Below are 20,901 nucleotides of genomic sequence, written 5' to 3'. Positions count from 1 at the left end.
AGCATGGTCACAGGTGATGAGTGTAATATTTTGAACCTTGTGTGTTATGAGGCACTCTTTCAATTGGGTCAAGCCTGCAGAGGGAAGGACTGACTGATCCTGCAAGCCTAATTTCCTTATTTTCCAAAGAGAGCTCTTTTAAGATATGGGTGGAAATGAGATGTCTGCCTCTTAGGCCAACGTGGATTTCTGCATGGACTGTGACGCTGCGGGAGAGTGAGCTATAATTAGGGTTTTTCCTGGCTTAAATTAAGGCCGAGGTGGTACCCTACTGACCATGCGCCATGACGGACGGGCATGGATTCCGTTATTTCAACAGACTTATTTTATTTTACTGAAAGCATACTTTGATTTCAGAGTGCCAATAAACATATGAATATTATCATTATTAAAAGTTGGATAATAAAGGTCTCTTCTCAGAGTCCACTAACTCTGACGTCAGTAGTTATACATTATTTGAACTCCTCTGAAGTAAGGTCGTCCGGCACTAGTGAAGGAGAATGTGAGCCGTTGGTTCAGGTCTTCCATGTGTACTCTTGTTGAAATAGCGCCTTCGTAGTGGCACACCGCTGCAACTGCAGTTAAAATACAAAGCCGCTACAGAGGCACATCAATCCTTCAGTCTTCTCAGCTGGAGGTTTACCCTGTTTTGAGTGATCTCAATCTGGTAGTTGTAGGTGGTCTCCATGCAATTTTGAACGCAGGGATCACCCTAGCAGTAATTATTTTTCCCTTGACGTGTCACTTCCCGAACCCTCATTCTGAAACTGTTCTCCCGTGCCTCGACATAATGGATATAGTGCATGCACTCGCATAACAATCGAGATTGCTACTTGGAAGAGAAAGTACATTGGGATGTCTTTCCCTTGGTGGATGAGGACATTTCATCACATTGGCCCCCCTCTGTCACGTTGCTCCAAGGTTCTTTTGCATTTGTACTCCCTTCATTCCTTGCCCTTGTTTCGTCTGTCCCTCTCTCTCTCTCTCTCTCTCTCTCTCTCTCTCTCTCTCTCTCTCTCTCTCTCTCTCTCTCTCTCTCTCTCTCTCTCTCTCTCTCTCTCTCTCTCTCTCTCTCTCTCTCTCTCTCTCTCTCTCTCTCTCTCTCTCTCTCTCTCTCTCTCTCTCTCTCTCTTTCTATCTCTATATATTCCCTTTCCGATGACTGGCTTTTTACATCAGACCAGGCCAGACATTTGCTGACTAATGTCCAAGTGGTGACTCTTGTACAAGAAGGGAAACAAGCAGCTCTAAGCATTTAATTTCAGTGGATAATTTTCTGCTACTTATGTTTCGGGAAGTGACGCATGCTTGGTACCAACCTTTGCACCTTGTTGAGAGTGGTTTCCGTAGTTAATATTAAGATTGATAAAAGTAGTTAGCTTGTGATGAGTTGATGGTAGTCCATCAATAGCCATCAGGAGGAAATACACATCTGATGACGATGACCATTTCTAATAAAGCTTGTCTTGTTGTCTTAAAGGTGGATGAGTGAAGAATGCTACGTATCAAGCAAAACGGACGGAGAAGCAATGCTAACAGCTAATCTAGTGTGAAATGGGATGTAGCCTAGAATAGGTGTTCGGTTAATACTGTACATGTTTCACACAAAGTCTGGCACAAAGTCTGTATGACAGTAGAACATTATCAATTCTGATCAATAAATTAGCCGATAAACTTATTTTATGTGATTATTGTGTCTCAAAGAAAATATGCAACAGCTGCAGAGCTAGCATATGCACATCTGAAAACTGGAATTGGATTTTTATTACCTCTTATGAACAGCACGCAGCCTTAAAGATTAAAATGTATATTTGTAAAGACTTTTTAAAAATATAGTCTTTTAAAATTGCCATGTTATTTGAGATGATTTGTATTATTTTGCCCCAAAGAGTGCTAAATTTTAATTTTATATTTTTAATTTGGTACCTCTTGTCAAAATTATATTCTATGTTGTTTTTTTGTTTGTATTTCTTTTTTTTAGATTATGAACGTGCTGTATAAACTATTTAAAAACATTTGGTCATTCATATTCATTTGGTCATTTTAATTTCATTTTACGATGGATAACATTCCTATGTGGAGGGATTCAATTTATAATCTCTTGCCCAACCTTTGTGACTTTATGATATGAAGAACTTCTGTGCCTCGCGCCGTGTGGTTTTTAGTTAACAAATTGAAAAAAACGGCAAAGCTATTTCTTTTCTGTCTTGTGTGCTCATCTCCCGTTTCATCCTAGTGCCGGACGACCTTACTCCGGAGGAGCAGCAGGAGCTCGAGAACATCCGCCGACGCAAGCTGGAGCTGCTGGAGGACATTCAGGTACTATCAACTGCACACTTGTATATATGGGTTGATGCAATATTTCAATGTGCCTTTCTTGATACTTGCACTATGTACAGTTTTTTATGAAACGGTTTTGCACATTTCCATTTGCACAGTTTACAGTTGACAGTTTTATTTTGTTATGCTCAGAATATCTTGTTTTCTATCTTTTCACCCCCCCCACTCATCCCCCTTTCAATTGCTGCTGTGGACTGCAAATTTCCCCATTGTGGGACGAATAAAGGTTTTCTGATTCTGATTCAAGTTCTAAAATTCTAGTGGAACCTCGAACGTTTAAATCAAGGGTGTCAGTCATTTTTTGCCGCGGGCCACATTGTAGTTGGTTTCCTCTCGGGCGGCCGTTATGAATTTGGGGAGGCCATTAGAATGTTTAATCCCCTCCACATATTACATATAGAGCACACAACAAATTAATGAATAACTAGTTTTCAAATCTGAAGTCAAGAATAATGACTGTTATTGTGGTTTACATCCAAAAAATCTGAAATTTTGGCGAGGATTTTAGCAAGCATCATGGAATTTAACAAGTTTGATTTGCTTTCGTGGGCCGAAAAAAATGATGTGGCGGACCGGATTTGTCCCCCAGGCCTTGTCTTTGACACATGTGCCCTAAATGCTCGACAACTTGTGCAACTTGGAATTGGACAAAAAAACATATCTACAGTCCTGCCAATGTCAATGGAACCAAAAGCATCAAAAATAGGCAGTGGTATTTTATGCAACATCGACACATTTGTTTGTGTTCTCCATTACCCGTGAAATATGACCCCAAAAAAATTCCCAAATTCTCCTCTGTGGGCAAGTATTTATATTTGGACCTGCAAAACAATGTTAAGAATACTTGTTTTAACTCTTATCCCACTCCTTGGTGTCCCCCCTCTTTTCCAGCAAATTCCCCCGCCACACATTTCAACTCTAGAGGAATGTGGAGTATTTCCTACCCAGATCTCATTTCCCCAGCCAAACATTTGTGCTTGTGGTTAAGCCATTCAACCGAAGCTCTATAAAGTGATTGCTATATGCTGAGTGACTTCAAGTGTGGTTTTAAATACATAATGTTTGCTAATATTAAGATAAACTATGCTCTCTCTGTGGTGTTAAGACAATTGACAGACACACGGGTGACAGATTTTTCTGTCCTCTACGTCCAGATGTCCCTGCGGGAGAATCGACTTCAAATTGTCCTCGCAGACAAACGCTGCAGGCTGACACCCGCACTTTAATGAGGCCTTGACTGGCATTGTCAACTAAAATCCCATCATCCTTCGCTTCTCCGTATTTGGTGGAGCGCGCGCTGACCGCTCCCCGCCCCTTGTTAACTCCCACGCCCTCCTCCGCCGGCCTTGTGGGTCAAGGCCTCCAGTGTGCGCCTGGCCATTGTTTGCGGAGGAAAGCATTTGTGGAATGCGTTGGGGATTGTGCAGCACTTGACGACACAGATGTTGCCTTTGTGGTCCGGCCCGTAACGAATAGTGGTTCTGAATTAAGGAGCTTTGTTTGGATCGTTTATGATATTAGAACTCAATACTGGATTGTATACAAATCCTGCGTCATGATTATTTTGACTTTTTAAATACATACAATGATTTTTAGTGCTCTCCTAAATGTTTTTTAAAATGTAGCCAAACAATAAATGAAACCAATGTCCTTCAAAATGCATAGGCCACACTTATATTTTGGCGCATCAGCAGATTGACGTCACTTTTGTTTCGATGAAGCTCGTGAACCATCTTTTATTCTGAAGGAAATGGCACCTTGTAGTTTGTGAGATGTTTGAGGGTTATAAATTCTAAGCAGAGAGCAGCGCTATTGCACCACCTTTGGTGGGATCTAACGCAACCATTTCAATAGAAATTTAGACCTGTAGCTCGCCCAAAAGTTGAGCGGTACAAAAGTGGTGCTACATTTCTCAAACGCCAAGAGCCACGCAAACTTGAATCCGCTTTTTCGGCATTGCTTCACCATTTGCGATGTAGCTTAAGAAACCTTCATCTGAAGACGAATTCAATTAAAATGAGACTGCCCCCAAATTTGTATTCTGTGATCATTTCAGAATAGATTGGAAATAATGAACACCACAACGATGTTTTCTTTTCCGCAGCGGCTGAAGGATGAGATAGCAGAGGTCACCAACGAGATTGAGAACCTGGGTTCCACTGAGGAGAGGTAAGATGGAGCCTCCTTAGGAGATCACTTGATTTTGCCATTTAACGCATTCACTGCCAGACGATGTGCAAAAAATGTGTCCGCTCCAGTGCCAGGGTTTTTGTCATTTTCACTCAAATTGCAGGACCTAGAGAATATTGAGTTTTAGGACTACATTAACATTCTCTGCAGCGTGAGAAACCTTAGACTCTTTCATCAGCAAAAAAAGTTTGTCGATTTTATTTGGCTCTAAAGTTATCTGCAATGGAAATGGGGGCGGCTGTACAAAAGGCAAATGATGCCCCCTTGTGGGAAGGAAAAACTTTGCCAGGGGAAATGCATCCCCTGCAAGAAAAAACGAAACCTGAACAAATTCGGGAATGGCGCTCCATGCCATGCTTTTCAATTCCCGAATAAATCTTCTAATGTCACAGATGAAGAAGCAAGTCTGATTTGTGACTAAGCTGGATAGCTGGCTATCTCGCTAGCTAGCTGGCTATCTATTAACTATGTGTCTTTGTGTTGTCATATCATTTGTTATTTTTTGTTTTTGTTTTTTTACTTTATGTTACTTCCGGATTGAGTGAACGAACGCTGGCACGTGTGGCTGCCACTGCTCACCCGCAGAAAAAATATCCTGTGACTGTAAAGTGTTTTGAAAGGCGCTTATAGATGAAATGTATTATCATTATTATTATTATTATTTTTATTATTATCAGAATCAGAAAACCTTTCTTCGTCCCAGAATGGGGAATTTAATTTGGCGGCCTTCACACGGCACCCCGCAAATGTCTTTATTTATAGGCAGGGAAAAAGGGCGATCCCGACAACCCAAACATTACCTCGCCTGTCGACCAAACCAACTTGTTTGCCTTCTGTTTACTTAGCAAACAAACCTGTCAATTATTAATAGTCGATGGCTATCTCGTCACGCCAAAAACTCCTCCCACATTGGCCGTGCTTTTAAGGCACTTTAAATGTTTTATCCGACGCACCCCTCACACCACACATGATGGGAGGTCTCATTGAATAATGCAGTGGGCCGAGGCAGACAATGCAAGGTCCCCAGGGAAAAGGGGGGCACTGGGGTCGACTACTTTGGTCAGAGAGATCCCATCAAGAGCAGATAAATCATGGCGCACTTTGGCTCGACTCCCAAACCCATTAAAGGGTTGCATCGAGTTCATGCGATCACGCCAGACCGCGACGACACTTTTCCATCACGTTCCTCCTTTGTTTGCTGAGGTTTTACTTTGAGGAGTTTAGTAGCGGACAAAAGAAAATATTCCAGGAGATAGAGTCAAAAACGAGACTTGGGGAAGTCACCGTGGCGACAGAAGTACCTTGAAAATGCATTTTGACCCCATTGAGCAGCTCCAGGCCCTAGAAAGGACTTCTTCCCAGAAGCAGGATGAGTCACCACCTTAGGGTCCACAAAAGGGGGGTGTCAGGAAATATCATTTTATCCTGCTATTTGTGAGTCACGTTGGATGAGATGACTCGTCAGTTTGATGAATAAACCACAGTAGTAGATTATAGGTGACAATTGGGCAAAAAAATGCTTCCGTCAGGCAGCAAGGTAGCCTTGTGGTTAGGATGGCTGTCGCGAAGTTTAGAAGTTTGCGGTTCAAGACACTGTCCCATGCTATGATGGACAGAAACTGCGCTACTCTACAAAATGCCAAAGCATGTAGGAAGACAAAAATACCTTAAATACATTTATACATACATTTATATACATTCATAGTATATTATTCATTTGAGCAGATCACTTTGGTTGGTCAAAACTAGTGTGAACAAGTTTTGCTTCAACTGACCAATCAGGAGTTGGAAAAATGTTGACCTACTTGAAGGCCAGCAATAGTCTGGTTCCGAAAGTCAAGTGGGATAATGTCCACCTGACTTGCTGCCTCAAAATTAACTCATTCGCTGCCATTCCTGAATTTATTCGGGAATTGAAAAGTGTGACGTGGAGCGCCATTCCCGAATTTGCTCGGGTTTTGGTTTTTCTTTGATAAAGCGCTGGTCAGACCTCTGGCAATGATTTTTTTCCCCTTCTACGAGAGTTGCAGCATTTGCCTTTTGTCCATGTTCGCGCTTTGTTCCAGTTTCAGCTGTCGTTAAAGCACTATATAAATCAATATGTATGTATTGTATTGTATTGTATTGTATTGTATTGTATTTTGGACAGCCACCCTCATTTCAAGCTCGTATAACTCCTGACATTTAGAAATTAACACTTTTTTTCTGATGAAAGGAAACGTTTCTTAAGCTGTATTGAATGTTTGTTGTCCTAAAACTCATTATTCTTTGGTTCCTAGAATTTGAGTGAAAATGACAAAAACCCTGGCACTGCAGTAGACACATTTTTTGCACATCATCTGGCAGTGAATGAGTTAATGAATGGATTATTACATCAGTCTTATTATTCCTCGATGTGATCTATGATCTTCACAAATAACAGCGGTTCCATTTCTGAACTTCCAGGAAAACCATGCAGAGGAACAAACAGGTGGCAATTGGTCGCAAGAAATTCAACATGGACCCCAAAAAGGTAAGCAAGTTGCTAATTTTGATTCCAAGGATGTGACTTGAGGATTTTAAAAAAATGTGTCCTTTGTCATTCTTCCAGGGAATTCAGTTCCTTATTGAGAATGACTTGCTGAAGAACACCAGCGATGACATCGCTCAGTTTCTTTGCAAGGGGGAGGGTCTCAACAAAACAGCTATTGGAGATTATCTCGGGGAAAGGTAAGGGACCCGCATTCCCGATATCCTAGAATTGCATCGTTTCCATATTGCTCACTTTCCATGTGCTGCGAGGCCTGGTTGCAATTTTAGACAATGTCTCCCCCTCGCTTGCCTCCATCTGCTTTCGATTGTCTTAGTCACTCTTGAGTGATGCGCTCAAGACACTGTCTGCCTTATTTAAGGGAAATTGAAGATTGGAGTCTGTTGCTCTGAGGAAATGACGCCGGGCTCTTTTTCGGTATGCGGAGATTACGGGTCAGACAGTCGCACATGAAGGGTGGGGTCTGGGAAACGACTATTTTCTCTCGGCACGCTTTATGGCGATCGGGTCTATTGCTGGTCCGCTGGGAGACAACAAACATGAGCTCACGGGAAAGCTAATTTACTACAAAAGGGCATACGGGTCGCGAAGTGATGTCATCATCCAGATGAGATGATAAATGAATTAGCAAAGGGGCGAGTCCCCTGTCACGCCGTATGATGGGGAGCACCATCCCTTTACGACGAACACATCATCAGCCCTCAATTGGCCGACATTTACACCTTTTGTTTCAATTAGGATTTTATGTATATTTAATCTCTTTTTTTTATCAAATGTATTTCCACATTTGCCTTTTTAGAGATGAATTCAACATCCAGGTCCTCCACGCTTTTGTTGAGCTTCATGAATTCACAGATCTCAACCTGGTGCAGGCCCTAAGGTAAGACGGTCGTAGGTGCATCACATTTGCTGCATAGCTGGAAACAAAGGAGAGGAACCTACAGCTATGACATCAAATGCATTTATGTGTAAAAATATTATTTCATTCTTTAAAAAGAAGCATTTTTAGCTTCATTTAGTCAGGCCGTAGCCTTGTATAATCATCTAATTTCACAATGAGGAAAAAAAACGACAAAAATAACATTTGCCGAAAAATGTGTGAATCTATTCTTGAATATTTTGACTTGCCACTAAACTTTAGACAAGGTGACCAATTTCACTCATTCACTGCCAGATGATGTACAAAAATGTGCCCACTACAGTGCCAGGGTTATTGTCATTGTCACTCAAATTGCAGGACCCGCAGAATATTGAGTTTTAGGACTACATATACATTTAATACAGCATAGGAAACCTTAGACTCTTTTCTTTAATCAGGAAAAAGAGTTAATGGGTTATATGGGTCTGGAGTTATCTGAGCTTGAAATGAGGGCGGCTGTACAAAATACAATGCAATACATACATATTGCTTGATATAGCGCTTGAACAATAGCTGAAGATTTAACATGCGCTAACATGGACAAAAGGCAAACGCTGCACCCTTGCGGAAGAGAAAAACGTTGCCAGAGGTCTGACCAGCACACTATTGGCACCCCCGCAAGAAAAACCAAAACCCGAACAAATTTCTGAATGGCACTCCACTTCACACTTTTCAATTCTGGAATGGTACTAAATTAGTTAATGAATTAGTTAATGAGGTTTTTTTTTTTTCTTAAAATTGCTATTTCAAAACCCATCCCTCCTCCCCACCGTGTCCACCAGCCTCCAAGCAGTTTTCTTCCTCACATCCTGATTGCGACCTTTGTCCTCACAGACAGTTCCTGTGGAGCTTTCGGCTCCCGGGAGAAGCCCAGAAGATCGACCGCATGATGGAGGCCTTCGCTCAGCGCTACTGCCAATGCAACCCAGGCGTTTTCCAATCCACAGGTGCCAGCTAAGAATCTTTTCAATTTACCTCCCTTAGAATGATGATTGACTGTTTGATAATTTGCTATTATTTCAATCGAGGGGAGCCTAATGGCATGCCAAACGATTTACTTTGTTTTGCAGACACAAAGTCTGCCAAGCTTGTCTTTTAGGTGGTGTCTGCCTTTTGGGAATAATGCGCGTAAATGAGCGGCTCTATCATGGATGCAGAAGGATGTGCATAATGCATGCCGTCTGGGTTGGGGTTGTGGTTGCTGCTTAACCGCCACACACGACAGCTAAAGTGCTGCTTCGTCAGCCGCATGCTCGGGCTTTCACTCGAACAGTTAGCTGCATTAAGATAACTTTCAGACTGTGTTGTGTCAATGATACGACATCACAATTGTGACAAAGATACTGTACCTGCAGGAAATATCACCAAAGGTCATAGAATTGTTTTTAAAAAATGAAACTTGACGTTTTAAAATGTTTAACTCGTTCACTGTCATTACCAAATTTATCCGGGCATTGAAAGGTGTGACGTGGAGCACCATTCCCGAATTAGTTCGAGTTGTGTTTTTTCTTGCAGGGGGGTGCCGAAAAAGCGCTGGTCATACCTCTGCCAATGTTTTTTCCCTTCCGCGAGGGTGCAGCGTTTGCCTTTTTTCCATGTTGAAAATATTCCGTAGAGCGCCATTCCTGAATTTGTTCAGAGTATTTTTAATGCTTGCCGATAAAGCGCTGGTCAGACCTCGGCAATGTTTTTTCCCCTTTCTATAAGGGGCCAGCCAGCATTTGCCTTTTGTACAGCTGCCCCCACTTGCACCTCATTTTACTCCAGACCTACGTAATTTTGGTATTAACTGTTTTTTTTTCTGATGAAAGAAGAGAATCTAAGGTTTCTTACGCTGCATTGAATGTTTATGTAGTCCTAAAAGTCAATATTGTATGGAGCCTGGAATTCAACACGTTTTGGGCACATTTTTGGACGTCTGGCAGTGAAGGCGTTAAGTTGCACAAATGGCTAAGGCACTCTGGACTATCAATGCTATTTGTGAGCCTATCAATGGCATTTTACATTGTGTGTTAGTCTGGCTGTGAATGAGTGAAATAGGAGTCAGGCGAATATTTGTTTTTTTTGCAAGACTAAATTCAAAATACTGCCACGAGTCAAAACCCAGTAAAAAACATGAGTGTCTATGTACCGGTACGAAACAACTATGCAGTATTGATGATACTAATGTACCTTTTATACCATGCAACCACATGGACAAGTTCACTTTAGTTGTGATCATTATGGAATGTCGTTAAGATCTGACTGTCCCACATGTTTTCCAGACACCTGCTACATCCTATCATTTGCCATCATCATGCTCAACACCAGCCTCCACAACCCCAACGTGAAGGATAAGCCCACCGTCGAGCGCTTCATCTCCATGAACCGGGGGATCAACGAGGGAGGGGACCTACCCGAGGACCTGCTCAGGGCAAGCTTGGGACCCCCCCTACCCCAATTTGGTTTCCGATTCCAGGTCGCTGTGTTTGTTAACATCATCTTTCTCCATTGCAGAATCTTTATGAGAGCATCAAGAATGAGCCGTTTAAAATTCCAGAGGATGACGGCAATGACCTCACGCACACCTTCTTCAACCCGGACAGAGAAGGATGGTTGTTAAAACTGGGTAAGGCGCGATTAATTCATATCGTTCATCACCTAAAAACGTTTTTTTTTCAAATAGAGGTCAACAACTCGTGGGTGTGGCTTTTGTGTACACGCGTTTGAAGGCAGACGCTGTGTTTTCATAAATTATGAGTGTGGCCTTGAGATCAGACCAACACATGTGGAGGCTAATAAATCTTTGAACATGCATACATTGACAATCATACAGGAAACAAAGTTCCTGTGCGTAAATGTCAACATACTGTTCGTTGAGTGAAAGGAGATCTGGATGGTCACCAGTAAGAGCATCAGAAAACTTTAAGTTCATTCAATTTATTTCAGTAACTACTGTTTGTAAAGTAGATCGTATAGAGTGGACATGTGTTTTTTTGAGAGCATCGAACGGATTCATAGCTTTTCCATTTATTGCAATAAAGAACAATTCTTTGACATATGAATTTTAGCACAATCACAGAACGAATGGAATCCAAAATTACGCATTTGATCCGACTCGAGCCCACACGTTATTAACTCATTCACTGCCAGACGATGTGCAAAAATGTATCCACTCCAGTGCCAGGGTTTATGTCATTTTCACTCAAATTGCAATGACCCACAGAATATTGAGTTTTAGGACTACCAATATATAAACATTCAATTCAGCGTTAGAAACCTTACACTCTCTTTTTTCATCAGATACAAAAGAGTTTATTCCTAAGTTATATGCGTCTGGAGTTATCTAAGCTTGAAAGGGGGGCCGTTGTACAAAATACAACACATACATATTGATTTATATAGCGCTTTAACAACAGCCAATGCTGTAACAAAGCGCCAACATATATAGGCATATGCTCCCTGCAAATGCTCTCTGCTCATGGAAGGGAAAAACATTCCCAGAGGTCTAATCAGCGCTTTACCGAAACCCAAACAAATTCAGGAATGGCACTCTACATCACACTTAATTCAATTCGGGAGTGGCAGCGAATGAGTAAAGACACCAGAGAACATTTAAATCAAATTCATACGTCCCCTTTGGTCTTTTAGTCGTGACATACGCGTGGCAGACGCTTGTCGGCTGCCTTGTTGTGGCCCGGATGTTCCACAGGTTAACTGATGGTGGCTGAAAATCACAGTGGTGCATTTCTCCTCCCTCCTGTCCAAGCCCCGACACTTGTACTGATTCGCTCTGATGAAGTCCATCCTGTCAATCATTATGAATCTCGACAATTGGCCGGCGTCTAATTTTCCCCACTAATCAATAAGAAGCAAAATCAAGGTGGAGGATAAAATGAGTGACAATTATGGTGCCAAGCTAAAGGCATTATTTTATTATTTATGTTGGGCTTTTCAGTGTGCACAGCTCCACCAAGTGGCTGAAAATAGTGCCACATTGTAAAGCAATGCATGAAAGCAAATAATTCCTTTTCATTTATTTCATTTGATGATTTAATTTTTGTTTCCCTTTTTCCTCTTCGTTTGTTTGTTTGTTCCCATGATTTTGGCTGTTGTCTTTCCTACCCCAGGAGGTATGTACACCTGCTCTTCCCCAAACAAACAACAACAAAAGATACGCTCTTTGGTGCTTTTTGGTGGTGCGCCCATGATTGCTTTTTGTTCTCTTCCGACGTCCAATTGGGTTTTTTTCTGTGGTTATTTCTGTGATTTCAACTTTAGATGTTTTGTCTGTTGAGTCCGCTCGCCACGCTGGTGGTTTTTATTATTTTTTTTCGTCCTCTCATTTTCTTTTTATCTCTGCGGGTGGCTGGCGTCCATCCTCGTGGGCTCCTGTCGCTTTAAGACTTCTCCCGCTGAGGACTTCTGATGGTTACTATCTTTTTCATGTGGCTTTTGTTGCATCCAAAAGCTGCACTATGCCCTTTCCTACATCCACCGTGGTAGCCGCATAAAAACATTGCTCACGGTTTTATCGAACGGGAATACTGCAGCTTTTTCTATTTGGTGGATCACATGTGTGCATGTGACCCGAGTGGAGGAAGCGGTGCGGGCAACAAAGTGTTTAAGAGGCCTTCCATATGTAATTCAATTGAATATCATTTGGCATTTTTTAGAGGGGAACCTCTATAATCGCATAGATATTTAGAATCATTTATTCCGGAGTCCAAACTGTCACCACTTTCAGAAAATGAATATCATGGAAATTGAAGCTGCCACGCATTCCCTTACCTTCCACTCGAGCATCCACCCGCTCTCTCCTCCCTTAGCAACAATGTGCCGGGGACCACTCGCCGGCTATTGTTGTACTGGAGGAGAAGTCATCTGCTGTGCGAGGATCCAACAAAGGGAAGAAAAAAAAAACGCATTTGCCCGATTCAATTCAAGGGTGCCCAAGCAGCACCCAGCTTTGTGTTCGTCTATGCCAACCTGCTTATTTTTCAAGATGTTGTTCCAGGGGGCTGTTGATCAAGAGGTGGGAACCTTATGTAGACGATTTGAAGGCGTTTGACCTATCATTATGCTTTGAGATATGATAGGATGTCATGTACAGCTTGAATGCCTGCATATGATCATAAAAAGGGTGTGTCTCAATGCGCGGAAGCCGCCACGGACCGTAACTAAACCCCTCTTTCTTTTCTCGCAGTATAGATGTATGTCAACTAACACGGTGGTGGGCTCACATAGTCTAGATTTCACTTGTAGTTGACTCATTCACTTCCAGATGATGTGCAAAAATGTGTCCGCTCCAGTGCCAGGGTTTTTATCATTTTCACTCAAATTTCAGGATCTACAGAATATTCAATTTTAGGACTTCATGAACATTCAATTCAGCGTAAGAAACCTTAGACTCTTTTTTCAGCCCAAAAAAAGGGTTAATTACTAAATTAGTTATCTGAGCTTGAAATGGATTGTATTGGATTTACCTTTATTAGTCTCGCAGTGCAGACATTTACATTTCACAGGAGCGAAGTTATGAAAGGAAAGAAATAAGTAGAAAAACAAAATACAGGAGCTGACACTCGCGGCGCAATCTTGAAGTCAAAAGAACAAAAAAAAAACTAAATAACAAATAATATGACAACAAAGACACAGAGTCATTCATTCTTAAGCGCTTTCTGTACCCTCTTTATTACATGAAGCAGTTCTTGATGAAAGAGAGGATGAAAGCGTCATTTTCACTAGTGGATCAGCGGCGTCATGGTGGAAAGTGCATGTCTAGTACAAGCTAAATGTTGAAAGGAAACACGAAGCTGTAGCATCATCCATTGACGAAAAGACATTGTCTCACATCTCCTGTCCCACGTAAATCCACTTCAATTCCAAGCCGCGACAGCTTCAGCGCTCTGCGAAATGGAGGCAGCTGTACAAAATACAATACAACACATATTGATTTATGTAGTGCTTTAACAACAGCTGAAGTTGTAATAAAGCGCTAACATGGAAAAAAAGAAGGCAAATTCTCCCCCCTCATGGAAGGGAAAAACATTTTCAGAGGTCTGACCAGCGCTTTATCTGAATAAATTTGGGAACAGTAATGAATTCCCGACCCCCAACCCCCCCAAACCTCGCCCCGACAGGAATTTTGATACTTCAGAGTAGCAAAACGGGAGGCTGCCATCTGCCTCCGTGGATCAGGTTTCCCCGCACAGGAAACGAGCCTTTGCTGTGTTTAAGGTGAGAGGTCGGGTGGGGTCAGTGACACCCAAGTTAATGAAAAGCTCCCACCCAGGCATGAAAGGGCTGAGAGGCCTTGAAACCACAGACCCGATGATTAAAAGCTTCAGATGTTGTTTTCACACGAATTGTTGATGCCAGTCAAACTTTTCAAGTCCCGTTCCAGTTTATTATTTTGTAATGCAGTTGAGGAAACAAACCCCCGTCTTGTCTCCTTTGTACGCAAATCCAGTATTTGTATGTAAGTGGACGAGTCCCCATATTGAGTCTTTGAAATGCCGTTCCTGGGCTAGCAGAAAGTTTTCAGTGACCTCATACATAAAATGAAGGTGTCTTATCTGTAACAACGTTCCTTTCTAGATTTGGTGGTGGTGGTGGTGGGTGCATGGTAGGACCAGCTGCACCGTTTAGTGAATTGCGGGAGTTGTCGGCAGCTTCCATCTGTCTTGTCTTGCTCACGTCTGTCCGCCTGCGTGTTGCTAAAGTCGGCGCTTTGTCTTTTTTTTTTTTTTCCTCTGCCACTTTCTAAAGTTTCTTTGCCACTCACTGAGCCACTTTGATTTGCTACGCAGGGGGCCGAGTCAAGACATGGAAGAGGAGATGGTTCATCTTAACCGACAATTGCCTCTACTACTTTGAGTACACGACGGTGAGTGTTACCATAGGTCCGTCCGTACTACTCTGATGACATTTCCTTCATTTTGCTTGTGTCTTTGCAGGATAAGGAACCGCGAGGGATCATCCCATTAGAGAACCTCAGTATCAGGGAGGTGGAGGACAAGAAGCCCGTAAGTGCAGCGCCCTCTTCTGCCTCGTTTTCTCACTTAGAAAAATGAACGGCAACATTCCACTGCGCCCCACCGATTGATTATTTTATTTACCGGCGTATAAGGTTCACCCAAAAACCTTCATTTTCTTCAAAAGATGACCCTGCACCTTATACGCAGGTGCACCTTGTATGTGAAGCCATATTGAGCCACTACTACTGTCAGAAGCCACTTTTCACTCCATTTCAGCCTCTACTGTAGCGCCTTATATAAAGTGGTGTGCCTTATTTCTGGAAACTTTTTATATTTATATATATTATATTTGGGAAACTTCTTTAATTCATTGAAGGTGCTCCTTATACACATTGCAACTTTCCCCATTTTGGGACTTCTAAAGGCTTACTGATTCTGATTATACGCCGTAGCGCCTTATATATGGAAAACGTTTGAAAAGACACCATTCATTGAGGGTGCGCCTTATACTCTGGTGCGCCTTATACACCGGAAAATGGTACTCATTTTATTTGATAGGTCTGACTCACTCAAAGTTCTTCCATATATTACTTAACCCAGAAAGGTTCCCCTAAAAAGTTGTTAGTTCTAGGATAAGGTACGTAGGTACCACCAAATACGTATTCTGTGATAAAGTACCCCAGTTTGATGGTGCACATTTTTTTCTGCAAAACAAGACAAAACAACAAACACTGAATATTTTGACAAAGGTTATAGTTAGTAACCTACCATGTGTGTTTTCTTCCCACCCACCGCAGAACTGCTTTGAGCTTTTCATCCCCGACAACAAGGACCAGGTGATCAAAGCCTGCAAAACGGAGGCAGACGGTCGAGTGGTGGAGGGCAATCACACCTTCTACCGCATCTCGGCCCCCACGGCTGAGGAGAAGGACGAATGGATGAACAGCATCAAGTATGTGACGCCTTGCTTCTCAAACCATTTGGGTCCGGCGTATTTTTTATTTTTTTTAATCCATTGTGTGTAAAAGGTATAGAATGGTGATCTTCTTCTATTGAAACGAGATTTGCAGGATGTACATTTTAATATATTTTCAATAATATGAGAAAGCAAACTCGAAATGGAGAAACATAAAAGTTACTGTATTTTCTGGTGTATAAGGCGCACCCCCCAATGAATGGTGTATTTTCAAATATTTTCCATATATAAGGCGCACCGGGGAATATAAGTTGCACATTCAGTGAATGAAAAATGTTACCCAAATATAATATAGTGGATTTTTTTTCAGTGTGCGTGAAAGTTGTATCACGGCAATCGATCTACTCCTACTGAATTGAGATTTGCAGGATGTACATTTTAATATATTTTACACAATGTGAGAAAGCAAACTCGAAAGGTAGCATACATAAAAGTTAACGTATTTTCCATTGTATAAGGTGCACTCCCAATGAATGGTGTATTTTCAAACATTTTCCATATATAAGGCGTACCAGACTATAAAGCGTGCCTTCATTGAATGACAAAAGTTCTCCAATTATAATATATAAATATATACGTTTTCCAAATATAAAGCACACCACGTTATAAGGCGCTACAGTAGAGTTTCGGGTTACACACAACTTCTTTCTTCTACAGGGAAAACAGGAGTCTGCGGCTGCTGCCAGTAGTTGCGAGACCTGTTGTGGCTCAATTATACCTCACATATAAAGCGCACCTGTGTATAAAGCACAAGGTCATCTTTTAATAATAATAATAATAATACATTTCATTAATAAGCGCGTTACAAAGCTCTCAAGGTCGAGAAGGAAATTTTGAAGCTCAAATCAAGACTTTTGGGTGTGCTTTATACACCAGAAAATATGGTAATCTTTTTATGCACTATGTAAAGTAAAAAAAACAACAATAAATGCAGCAAACAAGAGTCCAGTTACCTCAATTAAACATTCACATACAAACATACGCCAATCATTTCTCATTCCGTGGGCCCGAGTTTAAGAGCCGCCCTAAATAGTCCAAAAAGAATCCCTAATTCTTGAATTTGGATCTGCAGGGCCGCCATCAGCAGGGACCCCTTTTACGAGATGCTGGCTGCCAGGAAAAAGAAGGTGTCGTCCATGAAGAGGCACTGAGGGAGCAACACCACACGCTCACCATGTTGCACTTGAAGGAACAGATGAGCCATCTCTGAGCTTTTTTGGATTTAGGCGGCGAGGAAACCAAGACGCACGCTGGCTGTTCGGGATGGATTCACAAAGGAGGGGGAGTCAGAGTAGCCCGGTGGTTCTTTAAAAAAAATGTCATGCAGCCCTGCTCAACAGTCACTCCGCTAAGCAGCACATAAAACTCAGCAGGTCTGAACGCATGGCAACAAAATTATCGTCATAGCAAAAAAACAAAGAACTTTAAAGAAAATTATTTCATGTTTCGATCAGTCTTTTTACAGCGTTATTCCTACCACCCAACACCTCTTGCTTTTACATGCCAATGTTGGGAAATGGCCAACAATCGGTGTACTTTATCGTGGGTGGGATTACATACAAAACAAACAAATACAGGTTTCCCCTTATTATTTAATATTGTAAATGAGAAATGCTGCTGGTTAGCGATAACAAATCACTCCCGTATCCTCATAATAATGACGGCATCCGGCACACACCGCTACAGGATGTTTATGCACAGATTGTGTACAGAAGCTTTCGAGGGCCGGTGATAGATGTTCAACGGTGGCTCATCTCAGGTTTTCAAACCAAAACACGCCGGTTTCATGACTTTGAGTGCCTGATATAATCGTTCTTCTGCTTCCACTTCTTTCAGTGCACTAACACGTAGAGAATTAAAAAAAATCATATTGCTAGTCAGTATTGCTTTATTTATCGATGTGTTGTACATACTTGTATAGTGAGTTTTGTTTTACGATTAGTCATAACATTTTTTAACCCTCTTAAAAAAATATTGTTACCATTTTGTCGAGTTAAAATTAAAAGAAAATGGACCTTTGTATATGATCGTGTGTTATTATGGACAGCAGGAGGCACTATGGGACTAATAAATGCAGTTTAAGTCTTAACAAGAGGCTGATTTTTATACAGTATCATCTATCCCAAATATTATAATTGACCACTGGCACATGCTGGAATTCCAGCAACACAAAAATAATGCATTTCATCCAACAACATATCAGGCTATTTTTCTAGCCTCGAGCCATTTTTTTGGTACAGCTGCCAACATTGAGGCAGCAGGAATCTGAATATGTGAAATGATGTTGAAAGAAATGAATGGAAATGTCTTCAATGGAGTGAGCGTTCATTCAGTGAAAATGAGGTCTGGGTGGGTGGTGGTTCAGTATAGAAATAAGCAAGCATGTTGTTGATCGAAATGTTTTGTGTGCAGCTGTTCTCCTGTGATATCATCCCGGCAGACCACCACCAGCAGCTAGACGCTCATCACATGGATACTTTCATAGGTACCCGATTAGTCCACTGTGGCGCTACTATATCCACATTCAAAGCTTGCAGCAAGAAGTCATGACATTGAGCATAAATGTTAAGTCTCATGATTTGGTCAGAAGACTCACGATTGTGACCACAATACTAATTTGTAAGGTAAAACAAAAGAAAATGGAAACAATAGTTTTTTTTATACTAAATATATGTATAAAAGCAAAAGTATGGAAAAAATCCTACTGGGCCCTCCGCACCCTGCCCACCACCTTTTCCAGCTAGTCCCCTCAGGCAGGCGCTACCGATCCATGCGCATTAAATCCAGCAGACATTTAAACAGCTTCTTCCCCCGTTGCCATTAACTCTAAACAGTAACCCAAATATAACTGTATAGTGCCTCTTTCAATTTTTTTATGATGATACTAGTGCAGCGTGTTCTACCGGAGACAAAGTCCTTGTGTGTTCTACATACATGGCCAATAAAGATGATTCTGATTGTAATAAAAAAATGAAAGCATTTTTATTTTTTATTGACAGTGATACCTCGGTTTACGAACCCCTTGGTTTACGAACGTTAAATTTATGAAAATTTTACCTTGGCATACGAACTCTTTTTCGGGATACACACGGAGCTGCCATAATGAGTGATGTGTCGTTCACGAAAGAGCCCATTCTCCGAACAAGAAAATGGCAGCCGGCTTGTTTTGGTCTTCTATTTCCCGCCCCCAGTCGTCGGTTAAAGCCACATTATTAGTCAAGAACGCAGCAGTGAGGGGCGGGGGGTTTACAGACAAAGAGAGTGAAGCCATTCTCCAAAAAAGAAAATGCCTACCGACATTTTTTTGTCCTCTATTCCCCCCTTCGGTTAAAGCCACGTGATTGGTTAAGAATGCAGCAATGAGGGGAGGTGGTTTAAACATTAGAGACAGGCAGACGACAGACAAAGTGACAAAATGGATAGAAAACAGTGAAATTTGGATGTTTCAACTTTGATAGTTCAAAGGCAGAGTGTAGACTGCAAGGTTAAAATTCCCATCAATCAGGCTCCACAAATAACCCGCACTAGCCATCAGTTCAATTTGAAATGAAAAGATAAGCAAGGGAACTAGCAATTAATGATGTTTCTAGTGTGTCTGCTTGCATCTGTTGCAATATCACAACTTCCAAGATGTACAACCCAGAGCTCCTTGAGACACTTTATGCAAAAAGCTATCCATTCCATCAAGCCATCGACCATCACAAAGGTAAATAAAACGACTTTATTATACTGTACTGTTCATTTATTTAATTATAATACCATAGCACATTTATTATACATAAAAAAGGTATCTTTTGTGTAGTTTTAAGGCTTAGAAAATTATAAAGTATAAAATTGTTTTATGGGGACCTGGGAACGGATTATTCTGATTTTAATGGTTTCCTATGGGAAATAATTTTTTGGGTATACACACTTTTCGCCTTACACACTGTCTGGGAACCAATTTACCTCGTAAGCCAAGGTATCCCTGTACACATGGCAAGCTAAACCAGTCTTCAAGTATTAGACTGACATAATGACATGCATATACTGTACAGTAATTTCGGTTGCTTGAAGCTTTGCTGCATGCTTTGAATGGAGGAATTATTAAAATTACAGATCGTAATGCACAGGATTTAAATAACTTAAAAGTGGATTTCATTGCATTTCCACTCGGATTTTCGATAAAGACACAACCTTATTATTTCTGTATCCAGTCACACTTTAAAGGACAACTGACGTCTCCGGACAACTTGTGTCCATAATTTGTAAAATGGCTTCAAATGACTTCGACTGAGCGTATTTTACAAAGATTCCATCGCATATAGCTATATTTTATGTTTTAAGACTCGCGCTGAATATTCTGGAAGTCTTGTTTTCGAGTTGGTGACCTTTTTTTTCATCTGGTTGACGTGAGAGGGGGGGGGGATCTAACAAGTCGACCACCATGCCCGAATAATACAACACCTTTTTTGTTTGTTTGTTTTCATAATGGTTTTCAATGGGGCATTTTGACAGTTGCAAAACATAGCAAGTGTGTCAGGTGTCATGTACTCAGCAATAAATGAAAGAACAGAGCTGACAGAACAATCAATTTCTCCCCAAGAGATCTATACCGTGTGATTGTTTGTGCTTTCCAAAAGAAAAGAGGGATGGCACTTGTGTTCTATAATTTTTGTTATTATCACGATGTACAAACCCGGCGATCTAAAACCAGGTCTGCAATTACCTATCAGGCAGCAGTCTTTGACAGTATGACAGAATGATCGCGATAACATGATGAAACCCACTCAGCAGCACATTCATGCATGGCTTGTAGTGATGTGTCGTTCGCGAACGAGCCGGTTCTTAGTGTCGGATCTCTGAAGTCAACAAAGAGAGCCCGTTCCGAACAAGGAGCCCGAAATGGAAGCCGACTTTTTTGGTCCTCTATTCCCCGCCCCCAGTCTTCGGTGAAAGCCGCACGTGATTGGTCGATATCCGTGGTAGATGAGGGAGGGGAGAATTACAG

General features: G+C 41.5%; 1 protein-coding gene across 4 annotated transcripts in view; it reads left to right on the top strand.

Annotated features, from left to right (window-relative positions):
- The window catches only part of cyth1a (cytohesin 1a), a 35,630-nt gene extending 15,178 nt beyond the window's left edge, over positions 1-20,452 (top strand). The window contains exons 2-13 of one of the 4 annotated variants that reach the window (XM_089019555.1): positions 2,237-2,319; positions 4,445-4,509; positions 6,976-7,042; positions 7,121-7,239; positions 7,860-7,940; positions 8,814-8,926; positions 10,244-10,392; positions 10,476-10,587; positions 14,768-14,844; positions 14,915-14,983; positions 15,733-15,887; positions 16,984-20,452. In XM_089019555.1, coding sequence (XP_088875681.1) covers positions 2,237-2,319; positions 4,445-4,509; positions 6,976-7,042; positions 7,121-7,239; positions 7,860-7,940; positions 8,814-8,926; positions 10,244-10,392; positions 10,476-10,587; positions 14,768-14,844; positions 14,915-14,983; positions 15,733-15,887; positions 16,984-17,062 — 1,169 coding nt within the window. In that variant the 3' untranslated portion in view covers positions 17,063-20,452. Of the gene's footprint in view, positions 1-2,236; positions 2,320-4,444; positions 4,510-6,975; positions 7,043-7,120; positions 7,240-7,859; positions 7,941-8,813; positions 8,927-10,243; positions 10,393-10,475; positions 10,589-14,765; positions 14,845-14,914; positions 14,984-15,732; positions 15,888-16,983 lie in introns of all 4 variants that reach the window. The other 3 variants (XM_089019559.1, XM_089019556.1, XM_089019557.1) reach the window with 3 other exon arrangements.
- Positions 20,453-20,901: the final 449 nt, after the last annotated feature.

This window comes from Hippocampus bargibanti, linkage group LG17 (genome assembly GCF_051943395.1).
Source record: "Hippocampus bargibanti isolate YZ-2025 linkage group LG17, ASM5194339v1, whole genome shotgun sequence".
Taxonomy (NCBI): Eukaryota; Metazoa; Chordata; class Actinopteri; order Syngnathiformes; family Syngnathidae; genus Hippocampus; species Hippocampus bargibanti.
The sequence above is the reverse complement of the archived record's forward strand: the minus strand, read 5'-3'. Positions and strand labels throughout refer to the sequence as shown.